General features: G+C 33.1%; 1 protein-coding gene across 1 annotated transcript in view; it reads right to left on the bottom strand.

Annotated features, from left to right (window-relative positions):
- The window catches only part of LOC128192600 (dipeptidyl peptidase 2-like), a 43575-nt gene that overhangs the window by 6420 nt on the left and 13616 nt on the right, over nucleotides 1-23539 (bottom strand). Inside the window, exons 3-6 of the mRNA XM_052865393.1 lie at nucleotides 13789-13952; nucleotides 13364-13499; nucleotides 13151-13235; nucleotides 10133-10299 (exon numbers count right to left, since the gene is read on the bottom strand). Of these exons, the coding sequence (XP_052721353.1) occupies nucleotides 10133-10299; nucleotides 13151-13235; nucleotides 13364-13499; nucleotides 13789-13952 (552 nt within the window). The remainder of the gene's footprint in view (nucleotides 1-10132; nucleotides 10300-13150; nucleotides 13236-13363; nucleotides 13500-13788; nucleotides 13953-23539) is intronic.

Raw genomic sequence — 23539 nt, 5'->3', positions numbered from 1 at the left:
ACGCTTTGTGCTGTTTCAAAAACAATAATCAGTATATTTCGTTATAAAATAGGTAGTGATGAGGGTAATTCGTGATGAGTATATAATACAATAACTCATCATAGTTACAAAATTCGAAGAAATTTCAAAACTCTAAAAAAATTATTTTCTTTCTGCTTTAAAAAGTCTTTGCACATTTCACAGGCTCATAATTTGAATACATTAACAGCGTGTCCCTAATTATAATAATAAAACATACTTTAATTTATTTCAATTCCCGTTTGAAACAAGATTACCTATGCTATGGTTGTTTACAAACAAATTCACACGTGCTATCTAAAATGCTCGACCAAATCAACTGCATTATCGTGTTTATTAATTGCAACAAAATCTCTAGATAAGTTTATCGCTTACAATTATTTTGGAGACCATGCCCGATAACAAATACATTTACATATCAAATTTTATTTCTATCGGGCACAGTCTCCAATCAAAATGTAAGCGATAAACTTAAATAATATTTTAGTGAATGTTTACATTGCACCTTATTGTATTCATCCGCCATTTCTTGATTAAGCAAATTTATACTAATGCAATGAGTTGTCAATAACCAGGGAGGTAAAGTTGGTTTTTTTGTACACAATTTAGTTGAATAAAAGGAATACAAATCTTGTAATACGTTTACTACTTCAAGGAACTTATTTTTTATGCGCATTAAAAAGGCGGTGCAGTGCATGAATTTTTGGACGATTGCCAATCCAGACGATCGCTAGAAGGCTGCCGAGCATTAGCTCGACGCCTTAAAAAAATGATATAAATTAAACTTTTACCAATATACATATACATGATTGTATAACATTTGAATGCAAAAACATGTCAGGAGCTTTGACTTGTTCATGTATAACAAAGAATTGTTAGCTCTGTATCTCATTTGTAACTGTTCGCCTGACATTCAATTTTGATTCACCATTACAAATTCCTTTATAGTAAAGCTTTGTCAGCATTTAAATTGAAAAATGAAATTAAAGAATTTTCAGCTCAAATTGTGACCATGCCCCTTTAATAACTGAAAAAAGACTCCAACCAAATTGATGGAAAACACTGGAGTTTCATAACCACATGTTATAGTTACAGTAATAAAGCAAATGGCCTGTAAATCTATCACTCAGCCAAAAGCACCTCATAACTAGAATGGATATTGATTTCGTATTTAGAAGCCCATAAAAACACTCTACTAGGCTACATTGCAAGTTCCTACAAAAGAGCACTTGGACAGGCTTATAAAACAAGAAAACATGATTCAACCCACCCAGAGGTACATTACCTGGTCCTAGGTAGGCATTTCATTAGGTATATTGATGCAAAATTTCTATCATACGATCATAAATGGTAGAATTCTAAAAAATCCAGCAAAAAATATAGCATCTTCCTGCCTATAAAAGGCCTCCTATGACATTGCAAAATTCAATACAAATTGGAGATGGATGAAATCATATTCAAAGGTTACTACAGGTTTTTATGGTACAAGGAAAGATCATGCTCTGCAATAACCATGTATCTACAAAATGAATCAGACTTTGATCAAAGCACTTTACAAGATTACATGGAAGCCATTTGTGAATCAAGATTACCACTATACTGAAAATATTAAGGCTTAATTGTGGAACTCTGGAACTCTATGTTTCTGCTAATATTTTCTTGGCTCTATGATAGTTTTACAAATTACAAAACGTTAAGGTTTTCCAATTCTCAATCAATCACTCAAACATTTGTTACCATTTTCATAACGTTATCATTGCTCTGGACTATGGGTACTTTTTCAAAACTGTTTCCAAACAAGTGGGCCAGTAGCTCGAAATACCGTAATAAAAAATAATGAAGACACATTTTTTTTTTTTCAAATTTATAAATGCAATAGTAATGCATATGAATGTAATTTAAGCACCATTCATCCCAATCCGGCCCACACACAAAAAGATATGAAATTCCCTTTGTAAAAAGTTCTTCAAATTCATTCTTTTAAAAAATATAATGGCTCATCAGCTAAATACATTCACCTGACTCTACACACACAAGGTGTTTTTTTTCCCTTTTCTTTAAAATTCTTGAAATTTTGGGTTATTTGATTGTGAAAACAATAATAGAAAAAAAGAGGCCTTATTGCATATTTTACAAATTAAAAGCCAAATCTATGATTTTAACAAATAATTCCCCAGATAGGATATTCAGGCGTTATCATACATCGTTGGGGATTTGTCATTGTTAAAAAGAAAAGTGGTTAACTTCATAAGATAGGGGATAGATCAACAAGTACATAAATTATTGATCAAAATCAATCACACAAATCCTCACTGTAGCTTGTATTTGCTGATTTTCTCCATTTTTTTTTTCTCAGGAGAATCAACCTTTTTTTTTTTTTTTAATTATTGAGCTCCAGAAAATATTGATCCTTTGATTCTTAAAAGTGTGCACTTTAAATTTACAGACTAAATCCTTAAAGCGACTTGGACACGAATTAAGATCAACAATTTTATTTTTTATTTATACAATGGTTAGCTTGTGCATTTTAAATGATTGACCAAAATATTGAATGTTAAAGTCAAGTTACAAGCGAGATACAGAGGTAATTAGAATTGGTTGTTATGTAAACAAAGCTCAAGTCTTATAGTTGAATTTACATATTATACAGTCATGTACTCAGCATCCTTTGATAATAAATCAAATGAAAAGGAAAACCCCTAGATTAGCAAAATGATGTATAGGAGATCATCAACTTGTCATGTATTTTGATTGAGAGTTTCAGCTTACAGTACGTTACTCATAGGAAGCCCCATTTTAAACCCAACAGAGAAAGGTGTTGGTAAAAGTACAGGGTTGTTGCTAAAAGTATGTATCAAAGGAGTCATACAGGATAAAACAAAAAGGAATTACATATTAGTGGTTATATTTCATGGCCAGATAAAATGTGTATTTACCACTTTAAGGTTACTCCCTCCCCCTAATCAACTTTAGTTTATTCTGCATAGTTATGTCTTGAAAATCCATCAGGATATTGCAAACTTTTTTTTTTTTTTACAAAAGAAATGCTTCAGAGAGAAAAATCTCAATTAACAGATTGATACACATAAAAAAATCCTGACTGGTTGAATATTATAAATTAATTCCCTCCTATCACATGCATGCATTAAGAACAAACCAAATCATAATCCCACTCCTTATCATTTATTTCTGATGCAACTGATGACAAACAAGTTATATACAGAGTTATAACTTTGTCATATTTTAAGTTGACACAATTCATACCACATATCAATAATGGCTATAAATATTAAATTCACTGATGTGAAATAACTCCGAATACTATTTTTGGGAAGAATAGAAGAGTCTCTATAGTAATTCAGCAGAGTATTTGAGGGAAGCCATTTGTGAGATTAGACTTCATTGTATGTACTCTGTTGGCTTCATTGAGGTCAAATTCAGGGTGGCAACAATGGAATTGAACTACCAGGTACATGAATTGTAATTGTTTCATGTTTTCTATATGTTTACTTGACATATCATTGACCTTGTAAAGTCATTTGAGGTCACCTCATAATATCACCCGTAACATTCAATAAAATTGATTGGGTTCTTTTTAGCTCACTTGAACAAAATTCTATGCAAGCTTTTCTGGTACTCTCTCCTGCATCATCTGTCTGTCCTTTTTCAGTTTGCTTACTTTTTACATTCTCAAATGCATCTAAACCACTGGGCCATATTCAACCAAACTTGGAACAAAGCAGCTCGGGTGATTGGCTTTCAATTTTGTTCATTGCAGGGACACATCCAATTAATTTTGGGAGTAGATGATTAGGAAATAATGAAAACTGGATGGGGTGGGTTTTATAAAAAAAATCTCATGAAATGAATAGCCAATAACATGAAAACTTTCACACTATATTTAATATAATTTTACTTCAAAGAATTATACCTATTCAGCCAAAAAGGAAAAAAACAAGAGGCCCATGGGCCACATCGCTCACCTGAGGAACAATAGGTATGATAAAGTCAGCTTAATGGAGTCATAATACAAACAATCTGGACAATGTACAATAATACATGTAGATCCTGTATTAATAAAATCCCTTTTTCCCCCTTGGAACTCGGATAGCCCTGATTGCTGCCAATATTTACAAGAGCAGACTTTAATCACCGCTCCTGCACATATATAGGGACTCAACATTACGCAGGCAGGGATGACCGCACACCTACGCAACTCAACAGGTACCAATGTTTATGCAAGCAGGGATGACCGCACACTTGCGCCAACAGCTCAACCTAACGCAAGCAGGGAGTGCCGCACACATGCGCTAGAGAGGCCTGAACACCAGCAGGGATGACCATACATTAGTGCTCCGCCGCAACCACCACCAATACAAGCAGGTATGACTGCACACTTGTCTTAATGCAATACAAGGCAGGAATGACCGCACACTTTGTATCGAAGGTTAGAAAACACGTAGATTAGATAGAGCAGGGATGTTCATACACTCAATCTTTCCATACCTGTTCAAGTTTAACCCCAAACAGTCACTTTATGCAATAGACACTGTCCCTATATATGTGCCGGCCTAAAATAATTCATAGTATCTAAAAATTGGAAATCAAAAATAAACACACTAATCCGGCCTAACCCCAAACTTCTTATGCAGAGCAACTTATATACATTGAATATTTAATATTTATTATTGTATAAAAATAATCATCACAATAATTGGTTAACAGTGGATGCATTAATTAAAATAATCAAGAATCAATAAATCAAGGGCAATAACTCAATACAGTAATACAAAAAGATGCTAATGAAAAAATAGCTGCCTGCTTTAATTTTATAGTCATATCACATGTTGAGTATTGCAGTTCTCAAAAAGATCCTTTACAATTGTTTATATATGGGGTATTTAGCTACATCAAACTCTGAACCTTCTTGTGAGGCCGAAGAATTGTCCTGGAGCCAAAGTTTTAACAATTATAAAGAATCATCTTGCTGATTAGTTTCTGAGAAGAAGATTTTTAAGTTTTTACTTTATATATTCCTATGTAAAACTTTAACACCCTCCCCTCCCATGTGGCCTCACCCTACCACCAGGGATCATGATTTTCACAACTTTGAATCTACACTACCTGAGGATGCTTCCACAAAAGTTTCACCTTTCTTGGCTGATTAGTTCCTGAGAAAAAGATTTTTAAAGATTTACTCTATTTATTTCTATGTAAAATTTTAACACCCCCCCCCAATGTGGCCTCACCCTACCCCCAGGGATCATGATTTTCACAACTTTGAATCTACACTACCTGAGGATGCTTCCACACAAGTTTCAGCTTTCCTGGCTGATTAGTTTCTGAGAAGAAGATTTTTAAAGATTTACTCTATATATTCATATGTAAAACTTCGACCCCCCATTGTGCCCCACCCTACCCCCAGGGATCATGATTTTCACAACTTTGAATCTACACTACCTGAGGATGCTTCCACACAAGTTTCAGCTTTCCTGGCTGTTTAGTTTCTGAGCAGAAGATTTTTAAAGATTTACTCTATGTATTCCTATGTAAAACTTCGACCCCCCATTGTGGCCTCACCCTACCATCAGGGGTCATGAATTTCACAACTTTGAATCTACACTACCTGAGGATGCTTCCACACAAGTTTCAGCTTTCCTGGCTGTTTAGTTTCTGAGAAGAAGATTTTTAAAGATTTACTCTATATATTCCTATGTAAAACTTCGACCCCCCCATTGTGGCCCCACCCTACCCCCCGGGGGTCATGAATTTCACAACTTTGAATCTACACTACCTGAGGATGCTTCCACACAAGTTTCAGCTTTCATGGCTTTCTGGTTCTTGAGAAGAAGATTTTTGAAAATTTATCGAAATTGTTCATGAATTTCTAATTATCTCCCCTTGAAAACGGGTGTGGCCCTTAATTTTCACAACTTTGAATCCCCTTTGCCTAAGGATGATTTGTGCCAAGTTTGGTTGAAATTGGCCTAGTGGTTCTTGAGAAGATTTTGAAAATGTGAAAAGTTTACGGACAGACGGACGGACGGACGGACGGACAGACGGACGACAGACAAAATGTGATCAGAATAGCTCACTTGAGCTTTCAGCTCAGGTGAGCTAAAAAACCAATTGATTCAATGTCCTTCTGATGAGATTCATTCATATGAGGAAAAGACAAACATGCAGAGAACTTTGCAAAAGAAAACTTCAAATCATTACTTCCAGATAAATATGTTGTTAATAAACATGTCAGGTTGGCGTACATGCACAATTCAAGGTCAGTCAAAGAACTTGAACACAGAGTATTTAGTATTAATGGTTATGGGCATACAGAATCACATATTATAATCTAGAAATTCATTGTTTTAATCTTTCCCAACCTTGCACTCATTATTACAAAAAGTGTATAATTTTTTTTTTTTTTTAATGTGTTGATATACGTGTTGTGTGAATGGATTGTAAAACTTCCGTCAATATTTATTGTGGATTTAACAGGATTTGTGGGAAATTGTACATGTTAATACATGTCCTTATTTTAAAAATAAATTTGAGCACTCTACCTCCTATCCTATAAATACTATGCTATTTTCAATGGTAAATCATTTATGTTTGAATAAAATGAATCAATTCTAAGAATCAAGAACATAACTGTATTTTCCTAAACATCATTCATTTCTGCCAGTTCTTTAGAATATTTTCTTTGTATCACCAGTTTGCATGTGTAACGCCTGGTCAAATGTGCTAGTCCATCCCAATTATCAAGATTATATTGTAGATTTTCCGAGGATTTCTTTTTCCATGACATCTCATCAAGAAACCAGTACATGCAGTGTTACAGATATTTTATTTCTTGTTTCCTGACATTTTCCATAATATCTGTAATTCTGAACAACATCAACAACAAGTGTATCCTTGTAATATTGTATCACTATACTTTAAATTGATTCAATAATTGAAAAAACCGAAAAAACCTTTCTCTGCCACAAAAGTATTTTTATGTTAAATGAACCACCAACGATAAATAACTAAAATCTACAACCAATAGCACTAGGTGATACATACTGAAATGGATATTTTCCAACAGCAGAAAATACTTCAAACCATAATTGAGTAATTTCCTGGATTACCAAAAATAACCCTTTACGCATTCTACGTTCGGATAAAGATATCTGAGATGCCAAGTTGCCACTTCCTCACGACTTTCAATTTGGACCCAAAGCTCTTCTATTTGAAAGGGATTCTAAGCTTACCCAGAATCTGATGCAATTTTGGAGATTGGAAAATGTTCAATCCACAACACTATCCAATAACTTATTACAGAAAAGTTTTCATTCAAAACCAGTCTGATCTCTAGAGGATGAATGGCCCCTTGGAGTACTGATAAAAGATTACTGATTTCTCAATTTGAATCTCCAGAATAAGTTGAGCTTATCAAAAGTTAAGAAGACTGGATGGCCGTGGCCATTTATAAACTATATTAATTTCCTAAAGAGGAGAGCTTTGTATACAGATATAGCAAATTATTCAAATTTTTTGAATTTCCTCTTCACTAAATGATAGTTAAAGCAAAGCAAATTAAATCGGAAAATTTAGAGAAGATCAGATGGTTATTTTATTGACCCCCAGCCTCCTTAAATAAAAACCCTCCCTCTATCATTCTAAATTTAATAAGCACCTAGTGACCCATATGATGATGTTAAAAACTGCAAGATGTTAAAAACTACAGTAAAACATGCTTATAACAAAATGCCAGAGATGGGCAATTTTGCTTCGTTATAAACATGTGCAACACAAGTTCTGATTGTTTCAAACAATTGGATCAGACTCAGACCAACAATAAAAAGAGATTTGTTTGATATATTCCAACTAACCTGTCAAAATCATCCCTACCTGATCTTTTTATCTTTTTTTTTTTTACTTTTAATCTACATGGTTACATTTTTTTAAATACAAGATATTTCATATTATTTTTAAAACCCATACAGAATAAATAATCTTAAAACAATAAACATTAATTTTGTCTAGCTTTCCCAGTCAAATAAATAGGAAAAAATCTGTGGTTTTCATCACGATTATCAATGTGTAATACAATTTTAAAAAAGAGGCTCATGGGCCATGTAAGTTATTTACCTGATCACAACAGCCATCATAAAATCATCTAAATGGAGTTGTATGTAAAATATCTGAACAATTTAGTAAAATTGATCCTGTACAAAAAGATTTTCAAAAGTTTCTCCAGTCATTCTTAGCCTAAACATGAAGCCCCTTCTGACATGGATGATTTCATGATGATTTCATTGTCATATTACATATTGAGCATTGCAGTTCTCAAGAAGATCAACTATTACATAAATAATACTATTTACTATAACATTTGAGCTTTTGAGAATAATCTACACTACATGAGCATGCTTTCACACAAGTTACAGCTTATCTGGCCAATTGGTTTTTGAGAAGAAGATTTTAAAAGATTTTTCTCTATATATTCTTATGTAAAAATTTGACCATCAGTGTGGCCCCACCATAGCCCTGGATGTCATAATTTGAACAAACTTCAATCTACACTACCTAAGGATGCTCCCACACAAGTTACAGCTTTTCTGCATGGTCAAACTTTTTTTTAGAAGTTTTTTTTAAAATACCAGCAAATTTTCAACTAGAGGTACTGTAAGCAACCTCACAATTGATACCCCCCGCTAAGAAAAAATCATAACTCATGTATTTTTTCTATTATAGAAAATATTGGATGAATCTATTTCACGGTCCATTTTCTATAAATAACAACTGCTCTATTTTTAAAACTGTTCATGCTTATATAAGTACACAAACCAATTTCTATTCTTTAAATTCCATTTTATTTCAAGTTAATTGTTAATGCCTGAGGAAATTTGCATCCTTATGTTAACAAACATTACTCGAATCAAACAAAAATCCACATGTCAAGCAGCCATGTAATATAAACATTTTGAAATATTGGTATACTGAGCCCGATTTTTTTCGAAATCTTTTTTTTCCACACAATTTTTTTTCCAAAAAAAATAATACATCGGGGCAGGCAACTTTCAGGGAGACGGGGATGAAAATCTAAAAAATAATTTATATGGCCTGAGACAAGCCAGCTGTGTGTCAAATTTTAGCTTCTAATTATTTCCATTAATACAAGACATGACACAGACAGGAATTAAGCATTTTTTAAATAATGACCTTGAACTTCCTCAATTGACCTTGGGTCAAGGTCATGACACACCCTAGGGTCATAAGCAATCTTTGTGTGAAGTAAGAACTTCCAATGTTTCTCCACAAGAAAGATATGGACCGGAAACAAATTTTGCACAGACATACGGATGTACAGACGGACGGACTGACAAGGTGATTCCTATTTACCCCCCCCCCCCCCCAAACTTCGTTTGCAGGGGGTATAATAATTCTATATTATCTTGATTCCATTTAAAGGGGACAAGTCCCTTTATTTGCACAAACTTGAAAGCCCTTTTCCCAAGGATACTTTGTGCCAAGTTTGGTTGAAATTGGCCCGCTGGTTCTTGAAAAGAAGATATAAATGTGAAAAGTTTACAAAGACAACAACAACAACAACAACAACAACGACAGGCAACAGACAAGTTTTGATCAGAAGAGTTTACTTGTAGCATCCCTTCCTATCCGCCTTGATAATATGGACCAGAGAACATTAAAGACTTAATGATGGCCTCAAATAATTCATTGTACTTTTCGATAATATTAATTTTCACCCAAAAAGATTTACAGCTGACTTTAACTATAACTAATCATTTTCTTGGAAACTGCGTTTCTGAGCAATTTTGTAAAATTCATGAAAATTAGTGTGAAGGCTGCAAGTGCAATGTATCATCTAAGGCATGCAAATGGTCTTCATCAAGTGTTCAAATATAAATTCAAGATGACTTTTCATTTGAAGCTTGACAAGTATTTGGAAAACACATTGATTTAAGAGCTTTCTGTAGAGAATATTCTCTATAATCACTCACTTATCACTCTTTGTTGTAGTGGGCTGGAAAAAACCACAAATCCAATGTACGGTACTTTAATTTGTAGCTAGGGACTAGAGCACAAACAGTTCATCATCACACTGTCTTACCTTCACTGGGTATCCAGGTAAGTTTCCCATAAATGAGGTGGGATATGGGTAATCCATCATAGCTAGGTATGTGAAGGCATTCCTTATCCATCCAAGCAAATGGTGATAGTCGTTCATTGAAGTCAGTGGTTTACAAAGGGCAAAAGAAGTGGATAGTTCTTTCAAACCTGTAGAATTTGTTACATTTAATCAATTAATAAGATAGGTTATATATATCATATATATTGTACAATTTTCAGAATTTTCAAGCAACAGTAAATAATATTGCTAAGAAATAGAATACAAAAATCAATTATTTTCAGATTTCACAACCATGCATGCCCATTTTATGAAAAGTCCATTTTAGATTTTAATTTTGACCGGATTTCACTAGACTACGTCTAGTCTTGAAATTTGCAAAAAATAAAAATTCATCCACTGTCAGATTAACTTTACACGTAATATCAGTTTGTTAAAACATTCTTTGGTCTATTTCTTGATTGGAATAGATATTTTTATGGCTGCACTTGACAAGTTTGGCACGGACACCACTATTTTGCCATTTCTTCTGAGAGTAGAATGGTTGACATGAGCACAAAGTGTCATTTTATCCTTTCCTTAACAGCAATACAGTAACGCAGAAGCTTTTACTGTTATTACTTGATCAAATGCACTGCAATCATTATTTTCCAAGTTAAATTTAGATTTTACAGATTCATTCCAAAGCAGAGACACGCAGAAGTCTGAATCATTCTTAGAAGTATCTGTTAATAGAGAAAAATCCAATTATTATATTCCAAACACATTCAATTTAAAGACCAATTCAGGATCATTTGTGAAAGTTTGCACTCTGCGTGCAAGTGATCGCCTGCAAACCAGAGTAATCATCAGAAATATTGAATTAGACTCAGTGATTATCAGTATTCTCAAGTCCTCTAGATATGGATACATTTTGATTATTAAGAATACATTGTATTAAGATCCTTAATTATAAGATTACTATTTGATTATCAAGATAATAAGTTGTTCTGTTGTTTATATTTTTTAATGGAGGAGGGGGTGTGTTATAGAGCAATAAATTAGATCCCATGACAATCATAAAGGAAAACCAATTACAGGTACATGCATCTTTGCATTTTTGGAGAATGACACAATAATGGTCTAGTTAAGATAATGGTCATGTAAAATGAATAGATTCCATCTGGCATGCAGAAATTTCATACCATTTTTGGAGAATGACACAATAATGGTCTAGTTAAGATAATGGTCTGGTAAAAATAATAGATTCCATCCAGCAAACAGAAATTTCATACCATTTTTGGAGAATGACAATAATGGTCTAGTTATCATAATGGTATGGTAAAAAGAATAAGGTAGATTTTATCTGGCATACAGAAATTTGAAAATCTAACTGTACAGAAGTAAAAATACTTCTGCAGACCAATTTAAAAATGCCAAGTTTCAAAGAAGATGCCCTACAGCATATCAGTAGCTGTTCAATGAATCTAAGAAATCAATAAATACGTTTACTGATTTTTCTGCAAAGAATATGATACATGTATACAGCCTACAGTATAACACACATCAGATTATTTGACTTCTGCAAAATATGATAAACTCAACATATGACAACAAATACCATAACAACTGAAATAGACTCGAGTATCCTATCAGTGAATAATGATATCACTTATTTATGATGACAAACCAAAAATAATTAATATCCCAACAAATAGAGACCTTTAATTAAGAATGTTTGGAACTAGGTGTCTCCTCAGGACAGTATTTGGTAAAACTATCCTTTTGAAAGGGGAGGATAAAGTTTTAAAATTTTACTCCTATTCACTCAACTCCAGATAATAAAATAAATCTGTGCAGTCAAAAAAAGTCACAAAAAGAAGATTAAATTCAGCTTGATTTATTATTAGCAACTGGGGCCACATAAAATATATACCAGAAAAATTTTAAAAAAAGACTAAAGTATCCCCCCTGGAGGTCTATTCCATCTCTTGACGCTGATTGTTCCTAACATCATTCAACTTCATTATTATTTAATGTGAAAACTAAATGGAGACAAAAGTAGACATTTAGACAGGACCTTCAAAGTTGGAACAAACGAAAACAAAGATCAGGCTGAATGATTAAAACGTTGACGTCATACCTTTGAAACCACAGTCTGTGAGTTTAGAATACTTGATACCTGTAATAGTCTGCTACTATTGAAAATTATTTTGACATTGAAATCGTAGACCTACACTGTGATCAAAGCTGCCTTAATAAATGTCTAAATCAGATCCAATTTCTAACAAAAGAAATTGGGCACTTCTACGCATTCACTAGATTGTTTGCATTCATCTGTATATATATGGCATATTTAGTATTCTTGTAAGAGTCAGCATCATAGCCTGAGATGATCATAAACAACAATTTTATGTTGTGCTCAATCAACTAAACGAAGTCAAGGTCTATATGGTAGATGTTTATCAATGACGCTTGCACATATTTTGGTTTCATGTTTTGATTCCTGTATGAAATACCAGATCAGAAATTAATAGGGTGTGCCTCCAATCAACTGACACATTCACTTTGATATCCAAGCAATGGATGAAATTGATGCTGAATACCTAAGCATGCTGTCTCCATGCAGTGATCCACTTATAAAGCCAAGGACAATAAGGAGGCTGATTAATGTTAACATAAAGGGGAACCCTATTACACTATATTATATAATGATCAACCTTAAACATTATACCTCTGTTTCCTGAGAGAAATCAATGAAGCAGCAGGATGATGTATATAAATGAAACAATTATCTCTTATAGGAATTGTCTGTTCTATCAAGTTTGTTGTCAATGCCCATGCAGATCGAAAGAACAGAACTGCATCAGACTCAGAGACATTTAAAAACAATTTGAAATCATTAACATTAAAAGCATATGCAACATTGATCTCTTAGACATTCAAAATCTTACACACACTAAAATCAGCCCAATATTGTAACACACAGTGGATGCCTTAGGATCCTTTCACAGCTCTTACCTCCCGGTTTCTTTGAAATAACATCCATCATGACAAAGGCTTTTTTAACTCTATCAACACATTTTGGTGAGACTGCATTGAAATCCTGTCAAAATAATTTGTTTCTAGATGATTTACTTAAATCCAAAAAAAAAAAAAAAAGACCAGAAAGAACTGGTCTTCCCAGAGTTATATAAATAATGTATAATTAATAAATGAAGCAAAATTAATGACCTTGGTGACATCCTCCCAGAAGAAATCTCTTTTGGAGTTTGCAGACAGTAGAAAAATGGGGGCACTTGCTGCTATGCTCCCTGCCACCAAATTAGGGTACTTAAATCTCATGTACGCACTGAGCATTCCTCCATAGCTGAAAACAACATCCGATAAATAACAAATAATTAAGCAATTTTTTTTTATATATTCACTTTTACAGATTACAAAGTATCAAAGTTTTCAAATTTACTACAATATTTAAGAAAGAGCATAATATGCATTTAAAATGTTTTGCTAATTCAAAAAATTGTGAAAATGTAATTTTGCTCCTTTTGTTTCATTGATCTTTTTTAGGTTGAGTTTATTAGTGTGCACGAGGTTTACCAATTTGACTAAATTAATTAAGACTTCAAAGTCAAAATGATTCAAAGAAAGTGTCAGACCTGCCACCAAAAGTAATGACAGGACAGGAAGTGGCATTTAATTCTTGCTTTAGGGTTGATAACAAAACGGCATAGTCTCCTAGAGCCTGTTCGATGCTTAGCAATCCAACATAAGGGTGCGAAAAACTCTTATTCCCAAACGGCAAAGATTTTCCATAGAAACGCTGAAAATAAAAGAAGTCCATTAGAATTTGTCTTCCTGTCATAAAGAATGATCAACATCACTGAATGTGTTTTATTACAAATAATTTGCAGTAAATATCCTTTCTAATTTATTTTCAAAAGATTAAGCTTTGAAGCTTTTAGCCTAAATTGTTCGATCAACTAATGTACATGACACTTTCAATGTAAGGTTATTAAGCAAGAAAGTTCAAAAACGAAGAAAAGTGATGATATTCTAACAGATCTCATTATTACCATAGAACTTGTACACAAATAAGTGTACTAAATATACCCCAGTACTGTAAATCTGAAAATTTTTACGTCAGTCATTTTTGGCAAATCTGATTCATAAAGCTATAAATCAATTTTAACGTTTTAAATTTTTGCAAATTGTCATCGGCGCTAAAAATTAAAAGCACTCAAATATCAAATGTCACACAATTTGACATGCACAATGTTAGCTTATCTCCAGATATCGTATATTACTGCCACCTAGCTCTAGAAATACTGCAACTAGAAAATCAATTTGATCTCTAAGCATGATTGATGGTTGGATTTTGATTTTAACCAACAAGCCTAACTAAGATGGTGATGACACTTTTGTGAATAAACTAGTTAACGTTTATTTTGAAATGGTAGCAATTTCTTTCATAACACTTCCAACTTTTGACTTAAGATCCCGCCTTCAAAAAAATCTTACTTTGTTTTAATCAGTTCATAAATATAGAAATGAACGTCTAGAAAAATAAAACATTCATTGAATAACTCATGAAGCAAAGAGAATCGATTCAAAATAAAACATACCTGTAATAAATCATGCATGCATTTAGTCTTATCATGATAGATAAAACGTATGCTTTTTAAACAATTAATTGAAGATAGATAGAATGCTCAATCAAAGATATCGATCATCAGTTAAGCTCTTCTCCACACGCAGATTATAGGGGGTAATTACCTGGTTATGTAAACAGGCTTTTTAAATGACTACTACTTACGGAACCTGTTCATATAGTATGGAGTAGAGACCAGCCTTTGACAAAATTTTCAATATTTTTTTTATTTTTAAGTAATTTTCAGGAAAAATAAATTTGCAAATTACAAATTTGCTAAAAATTTATCTATGTTAAAAACTTTCAGATTAACGGTATATAAATGATGCTATATATATGGGCATGACTTTCACTTTCATAACAGGATGTCACAACATGATTAATTTTCAGGAAGAAAAAAAATTTTGCGAATGCAGAGCACACACAAATTTGCTGAAAATTTCCAGATTTATGGCATATATACCCGGTATATAAATGATGCTATGTAAATGACCATGACTTTAACTTTTCATTACACCATATGTCACGACATGGACATTTCAGCCCATTGTGAAACTGATTAGTCATCACCAAATTTGGGTGTCTATCTCTGTAGCGCAATGGGTATATAGCTTCAGTTTACTGCATGACCAGCAAGTCCTGGGTTCGAATATAGCAGCAACTTTATTTTCCTAATTAGCAATGCATTTTTTGAAGTTGATTTTTTTCCCTAAAATTAATTCAGTAACGGTAATTTTTTCTGTCATTTTCAAGTCAGATACATGCTAGACTCCATTTCTTAAAGGAATATAGAAGATTGGGTTTATATACAAATCTCTTTCCAAAGGTTTGGAGGACCCTTAGACTATAACTTATATCACAAAAAACACTGCTGTAACATTAGTTAAATCATGCAATGAAATTTAATGGCAATGTTTAAGTACAACCTATGCCTCATACAGTTCCACAAGAAGATTATTACTGTAGATTTTTCAGCCCTATGACAGGCATTATACAATCTGCTAGTTTTTTTTTATGCAAGGCTCAGTATTTGAATTCTATTATAACCAGTATAGCAGTTAAAATACATGTAGTGTTATATGATTTGGATGATTGTTGTATGCTAAAATAGTTAAGCAAGGTTTAACACACAGTTTATGCATATGCACCAAAGTGTCAAAGCCTGTCAGACTATTTTCATTGCACAACACAGTACATCAAATTCATTACAACATATCAAATCAGAAAAATGCTTTATGAAGTTTATATACAAATTTATATACAGTCTTGCTTTATGTATGAAAATAAGCACATCTGATGCAAGCAGTTGTTCACTCCATCATTGTTCAGACTTGTAAAACCTACTAATTTATTGGTAAGTTCATATAACTTACTTAATATGTTCATATCAGTTTAATGAATTTAAAGACTTGAGTTCCTGCGAGAACTATTAAATCAAAATCCAGTGGTCAGTCAAGGTGTATGCGAGACTGGCCATGGGATATACATGTAGTATGAAGAGCTCAAATCAACACTTGAAAATTTCATTGAAAATTCCACAAGAGCAGGCAGATTCTGATTATGAAGAAAATTGAACAGAATTCATTCTGACATCAAACAAGATTCTTGTAGCTATTTTATAAAAATCAATTAGCTGCACATCATAATCAATTATTTATCCTTAGTTGTATCACATTCGATAAATGGTGAAGCTATACTAATTGGATGAAGAAACTAATAACATGAGATCAAATTCAGCTGTTTCTGCATTTTTCAATTTACAACAGAAACTCTTTTTAACAATTAAAGAGAATACTGTGGGTCTTCACATGTTGTGTGTTATTGATACTGACAACGCCTCAAGAGCCAAAGAAAAACTGCCGTCATTCAGCTTTGAAATCCTAAGACAGCATAAGACCATGTAATAAGAAGAAAACCATAAGTGAAGGCAAAGGAAATAATACAATTAAGATCTGCTAGCGTGTACATGACAGGAATGCTATGAAAGGAAAGCATTCACCTTCTGTATTAGTTACATATCATATATTCCAGTCAGGCTCTCCTTCTGTCTCCTCTCAAGGGTGTCTGCTAGCCTTCCAATTTCCACAACTGTTATTAGAGGCTGATTATTCTAAACACAATCTATGGACAATCTTAGATGGTCAAGAATGCAGTAGTTCTTAATTGTTTAGTGTCATATTTAGGTGTTGATCTATCTTTGTACATATTTATCATTTTTCTTTACTTTATAAATAAGTATTTGCAATACATACACTTTAAACATGAGCATCATTTCAATGCAATTCTTGCATTAAAATACCAAGTAAATAACAATGTGACTAGGATTAACAGAAGAAAATGGAAGAGACCATCAAGATGAAAAGTCTCACTATTCAGCACTTTGTATGACTGCTTAACAATTTTGTAACAGGATTTCAAGCAATTCTAAACCTCAAGTACACCATTGAGGAATATACTGTTGTAAACGCTTTGCCATTCGCAATTTCAAAGAAAATTACCCTCCTAGAGCCTCTGTAGACCATCTATTACCCATTATTGTTATACTGTTTCATTGATCATTTCAGAGGGATTTGAAGTTTTTTCCCCGTATTCAAACATTCAGTCTTCAAAGAGATGAAATACTTAATTAATTCTGTTTCTCTATATTGCAGTGTAATATATAGGTTAATATGTACCTAGAAGTATTTTTTTCAGCATTGGATGGTTTAAGATACAAATTAACCGACATTTCATTCTGATGTATTACTAGTAGTTAGATCATTATTTATCAAACTTTTATATAAAGATAATCAAATATAATGCAAACTTAAGAAACACAATGCATTTATTTACAGTATCACTTTATATCTACCAGTATATCAATCCTCAATCATACCTAAGGACACAAAGAAATAATACAAATAAAAACAGGATTGGGTCTATTATGGACTGTATATTACTTATCAAAGCAAATATTTGTTTCAAAATTGTTTTCCTGAGAGTAAAGTACCAATTCATTCAGACAATAAGAGGCCATATATCAAAGTATTTGTTATTTGAATAAATCATGAAAAAATGGAAATTTTAAAAAATAGCAAATTGTGCACAAACGTTGAACTTTAATTATAAAATGTTCAACCATAATATGATATTTTTATAGTAAATGTTTCCTCTGTAGAATTATAAGAACTCCTGATGCCTCAATTTTTATAGATTTCATGAGTAACCCATACCCACAAATAAAGATCTATATTGAATTATGAGATACAGTCTTTACTCATTAAATGCACAAGTAAATCCATGAAATTACATTCCATAAACCTTTAAAAAATTGTGAGTCCACCAAAACTGACCCCATGAAATTAAAACAGGAGGCCCATGGGCCTTATCGGCCACCTGAGTAAATGCAGTGTGGCTTTTAAGGTGGCTCTATACAACACTTTTTGATGACGCAGTACGCAAAAAAGTAAATCTGGAATCATGCATTTCCAGTATTGGCTGATTTAAACTGAGGTGAATTGTATGGGAACCGCTATTTTGAAAAATGTGTTAAATGGATAGATTTAATTTGATAATTGGAAAATTCATTACTTACAAGTAATGTGGTATGTGACACCTTCACGTTGTGTGGTATTATTTATCGAAATAAACAATAAAATCAAGTATAAATTTTTAAAGAGTTTCTTTAGCATCATCGATATGTTACACCGTAGCGCAGTGGGTTAGTGGGTTCACTACAAACCAGTAGGTCATGAGTTCGATTCCCGTTGAGAACAATAAATTTTTTAACTTTCCAAAACTTTCTAAAACGTATTTTTTGGTTGAATACCGTGAAAGAAAATTCTAAACAGGTGAAAATATTTCAATTATAATATACTTTAATGCACATTAATATCGACACCTAACGGGGATGAGAGGGTTGCTTTGAATTTCTCTCAGGTTGGGATACATAAATCCTATAAGCCTAGTCAATGTTTCCCTTTATTTATTTGACTTAGTTTTGCACTAAAGTGATTATATTCACTTATACAGGGCAAAGTCTATAATGAAATATGCATGTATTTATCATTCCAACATTATATTTAGGAAATTTTCTTCAACTCAGAAATGAAAAGTCCCCAAGGTGTTTGGGCCTTGGGACTTAGGAACGATAACCCTTACATGAGGAACTTTCATACCAAATAAAATTTTAGATATTTTTTGTGTTTATTTGCAATTGTTTTCATTCAATTTTTTATTTCACATTTATTAATGTATATGAAAAAAAGAAAAAATATGTTTTGGGGAAATACTAAAAAAAATTGCAATAATAACATTTTTGAATGTTAGGAAGTGTTATATTTTTTTTTATGTGTCCGAAGGAAATATCCATCATATGACAAAATGATTTCTCTCATGATAGCTGTCTTTTTAAAAAATATTTTACAAAAACACGAAAAAACATTAAAAAATTCTTTAAAAATACCTATAGTATCCCTATCGTCATTTTAATATTTGATAAGTATATGTTTTGTGGTCTTCTATTGAAAATTTGAATAAACTGTGGGTGTATAGAGCCACCTTAACCAGGTGCAATGAAATTCATAATATTGGAAGAGACTGAGTCTCCCTCATCATAACTATGTTCTTAATTCATTGGATTTAATACCCAGGAGCAAAGGAGAAGATTTTAAAAGAATTATGGTAATGTATTTTTACTATATAATCATTAGATCCCCCGTCCTTACACAAGAACCCCTGACCCAGGGGTCATGAAATTCACAATTTTGGTACTTAGTACTATGTACTAAGTTCATTGGCTAAATACCCAGGAGCAAAGGAGAAGATTTTTAAAGGATTAATGCATTTTCATGCACTTTTTAATCATAAGAACCCTACCCTAGCGCCAGAACCCCTAACCCTTGGGCGATGATTTTCAAAATTTTGGCAGAGATCTCAATGCTTATTACAATCATGCAAGCAGGTTGGCTACTTGATGGCCAGGAGTAAAAAAGATTTTTTAAGATTGCATTAATTTTGATAGTTTAAGCCCCAACCCTCAGGCCTCAGGGGGGCAGGGGCCATGAATTTCACAATTCTTACTTCCCCTTTACACAAAGATGCTGTATGCCAAATTTGGTTGAAATTGGTTAAGCTAAAAATGTTCAAAAGTTTATGACTGAAAACGTACGATGACAGACAAAAACAGATAGCAATACTCAGTCACCTGAGTGACCCAGATGACTTTAAAATAATTCCATGGTATACCACTGAATTTGTTACAAATAAATATATCAGCTAGAAAGGCAATCAAACACGATGGGGGATGTTAGAACTCATATTGTTTCAGAAGGAGAAGTAAATCCAATAATCTAGTGTTATTTACTTCTAATGATCTTTCTTCACCCTTCTGACAAGTTACAGTTGGCAGGAAATTAATCATCATCTATCATGAAAATCTTTAAGTCATCAGGGAGAGCTTCTAATAGCCACTGTATATTGATTTGGTCCAGGGAGTTCTTGATTGCCAAGAAGAAGTTGGCTTAAGTTTGGGCAGTTTGTATTCTAACCTCTTGTATCTTATTCAAATTTTAGTTTTAATATTGCTCCAAGGCAATCTTACATCAAGCAATCAGCTCTCTCATATTGTTATGTACATATGCAAGTGAAGCAGTACAATACCCGTCATGTCTCCTAAGAATCCATCGGCCTGGTAGAAATAAGACCAGATCTTAAATAAATCAATAAATTTTCATTTGTTCTCACACATTTTGTCTAATGTTTGCCCAAAATTAGTTGTACTGAACACGAACATTAAGCTGAACTATACGAATGAACAGAAACATTGAATATTGTTCAATATTGATGGAGATTTCCTTGCTAAGCGGATTTACAATAGCGTCTTACTGGTCTGAGGATAGGAGCTAGCATTTGTTTCATTACAGAGGGTAATTCTGAATGTTTTAGCATAAAAATCTTCTACTTGGAACTCAATATGAATGACAATGAGTAGCTTTCTTTATATAATTGTATCTGCAATGGTAATGCAGGGATTAATGACTGACTACTTGCCTGAACACCAGCAAAACTTACGATTTAGAGCAATTTTTGACTTCAAGTCTGTATACATTAAGTTATTTCAAATACATGACATAACTGATTATTTAATAATTAACCAAATGGGAATTTTTGAAAAGGAATTCTTGACGACATTTTCAAAAGGGAGCCAGTGCTTTATAATTTTCTCTTTTCTATATGTAATGATCTGCAATTCGAGTCTACATTTTAAAAGCTTGAGTGTTGAAAATCTCTTCGGTTGATTTCATAGTTTAAAATAAATATTGAAATTGAGCAATTTTGGATGCCCTTTGCAATGCAAATTGGTGATTGGATGAAACTACAGAGGTTAATAAAATAAAACACTTTTTAAGTATCATTTTATTTCTTTGGGGTACACAATATCATAAAAACAAGTGACTTTGAAAGCTAGCACTTAAAGCAATATGATTTTTGCCCATCTGTGCACCATCCCTTGATCTTATCAAATCATAAATTCAGCACCGTCATTTAAACTTACACCTTTCCCACGCAACCAACAAAAGAAATTAATACATGTACAACAGAAGTATTTGATTTTCTTAAACAATGAGACACACGCCGTACAAAGTAATACAAATGGCATAAAAAACATTTTACAGATTACAATATGTATAGATGCTAGACGTTACCATTTCTATAAGTTCATACCAAGAACAGCGTATTATCATCCTTTGTAAAATCTGGAATTTTGGTTACAAGGAATAGTACATCATTTATAAACAAGAGGCCCAGGGGCCACATCGCTCACCTGAGCAACAATTGCCTTAATCCTGATCAAATTAGCATTACAGTATCAAACTATCTTGACGACTAAGTACATTAGATCTTGATAAAAATAATTGAAAATCTGCCAATTTTTTTCCACCTCTTTCTTTTGGTAAATACCAAGCCCCTTTTGTTGTTGTACCTGTAAGAAGATTTTTCTCTATTCCTTTATACCCCCCCCCCCCATTTTGTGGCCCCACTTTTCTCTAGGGTATCATGGTTTCATCAAACTTATATCTGCATAACCTGTGCTTTCACACTAAGTACTGAGTTTTGGACAGAAAAACTATCCCAGAATATTTTTAAAGATTTTCTCTATATATTCCTATGTAAAAATTCAAACCGCCATCACGGCACCACCCTACCACTAGGGACTGTGATTTTGAATTTACACTCCCCAAGGATGCCTCTACACAAGCTATAGCTTTTGTGGCCAAATGGTCTTTAAAAACAAAGATTTTTAAAGATTTTCTCTATATATTCCTATTCCTGTGGCCCCACCATACCACTGGACTATTATTTTAACAAACTTAAATCTATACGATTTGGAAATGCTCTCACTCAGATTTGGGCTTTCCTGGCTTAATAGTTTTGAAAAGAAGATTTTTTTAGAGATTTTCTCTATGTATAAAAATGTATCCCCCATTGTGGCCCCACCCTACCCCCAGGGACCATGATTTGAACAAACTTGAATCTACATTATCTGAGGATGGTTACCCGCCAATTTGAGCTTTCTTGGTCAAATAGTTTTTGAGAAGAAGATTTTTAAAGATTTTCTCTATATATTCCAATGTAAAACTTGATTCCCAATTGTGGCCCTACCCTACCCCCAGGGACCATAATTTGAACAAACTTGAATCTAAACTACCTGAGGATGCTTTCATTTAAATTTGAGCTTTCCTGGCCTAATAGTTTTTGAGAAGAAGATTTTTAATATATATTCCTATGTTAAACTTGATCCCCCATTGTGGCCCCATCCTACCCCCAGGGACTATGATTTGAACAAACTTGAATCTACACTATCTGAGGATGCTTCTATTTTAATTTGATCTTTTCTGGCCTAATTGTTTTTGAGAAGAAGATTTTTATAGATTTTCTCTATATATTCCTATGTAAAACTTGATCCCCCGAATTTGGCCCCACCCTACCCCCGGGGACCATGATTTGAACGAGCTTGAATTTACACTACCTGAAGATGATTCCATTATAATTTGAGCTTTTCTGGCCTAATAGTTTTTTAGAAGAAGATTTTTTAAGATTTTCTCTATATATTCCTTTGTAAAAATTCATCCCCCTTTTGTGGCCCCACCCTACCCCCAGGGACCAAGATTTGAACAAACTTGAATCTACACTATCTGAGGATGCTTCCACTCAAATTTGAGCTTTCTGGCCTAACAGTTTTTGAGAAGAAGATTTTTAAAGATTTTCTCTATATATTCCTATGTAAAACTTGATCCCCCAAATGTGGCCCCACCCTACCCCTGGGGACCATGATTTGAACAAACTTGAATCTACACTATCTGAGGATGCTTCCATTTTAATTTGATCTTTTCTGGCCTAATAGTTTTTCAGAAGAAGCTTTTTAAAGATTTTCTCTATATATTCCTTTGTAAAACATGATCCCCCAATTGTGGCCCCATCCTACCCCCGGGGACTATGATTTGAACAAACTTGAATCTACACTACCTGAAGATGATTCTGATTGAAATTGAGCTTTTCTAGCCTAATAGTTTTTGAGAAGAAGATTTTTAAAGATTTTCTCTATATAATCCTTTTTAAAACTTGATCCCCCAATTGTGGCCCCACCCTACCCCTGGGGACCATGATTTGGACAGATTTGAATCTACACTACCTGTGAATGCTCCCATTTTAATTTGAGCTTTTCTGGCCAAATAGTTTTTGAGAAGAAGATTCTTTAAGATGTTCTCTATATATTC

This window comes from Crassostrea angulata, chromosome 7, assembly GCF_025612915.1.
Source record: "Crassostrea angulata isolate pt1a10 chromosome 7, ASM2561291v2, whole genome shotgun sequence".
Taxonomy (NCBI): domain Eukaryota; kingdom Metazoa; phylum Mollusca; class Bivalvia; order Ostreida; family Ostreidae; genus Magallana; species Magallana angulata.
This window is presented reverse-complemented; position numbering and strand designations above follow the sequence as displayed.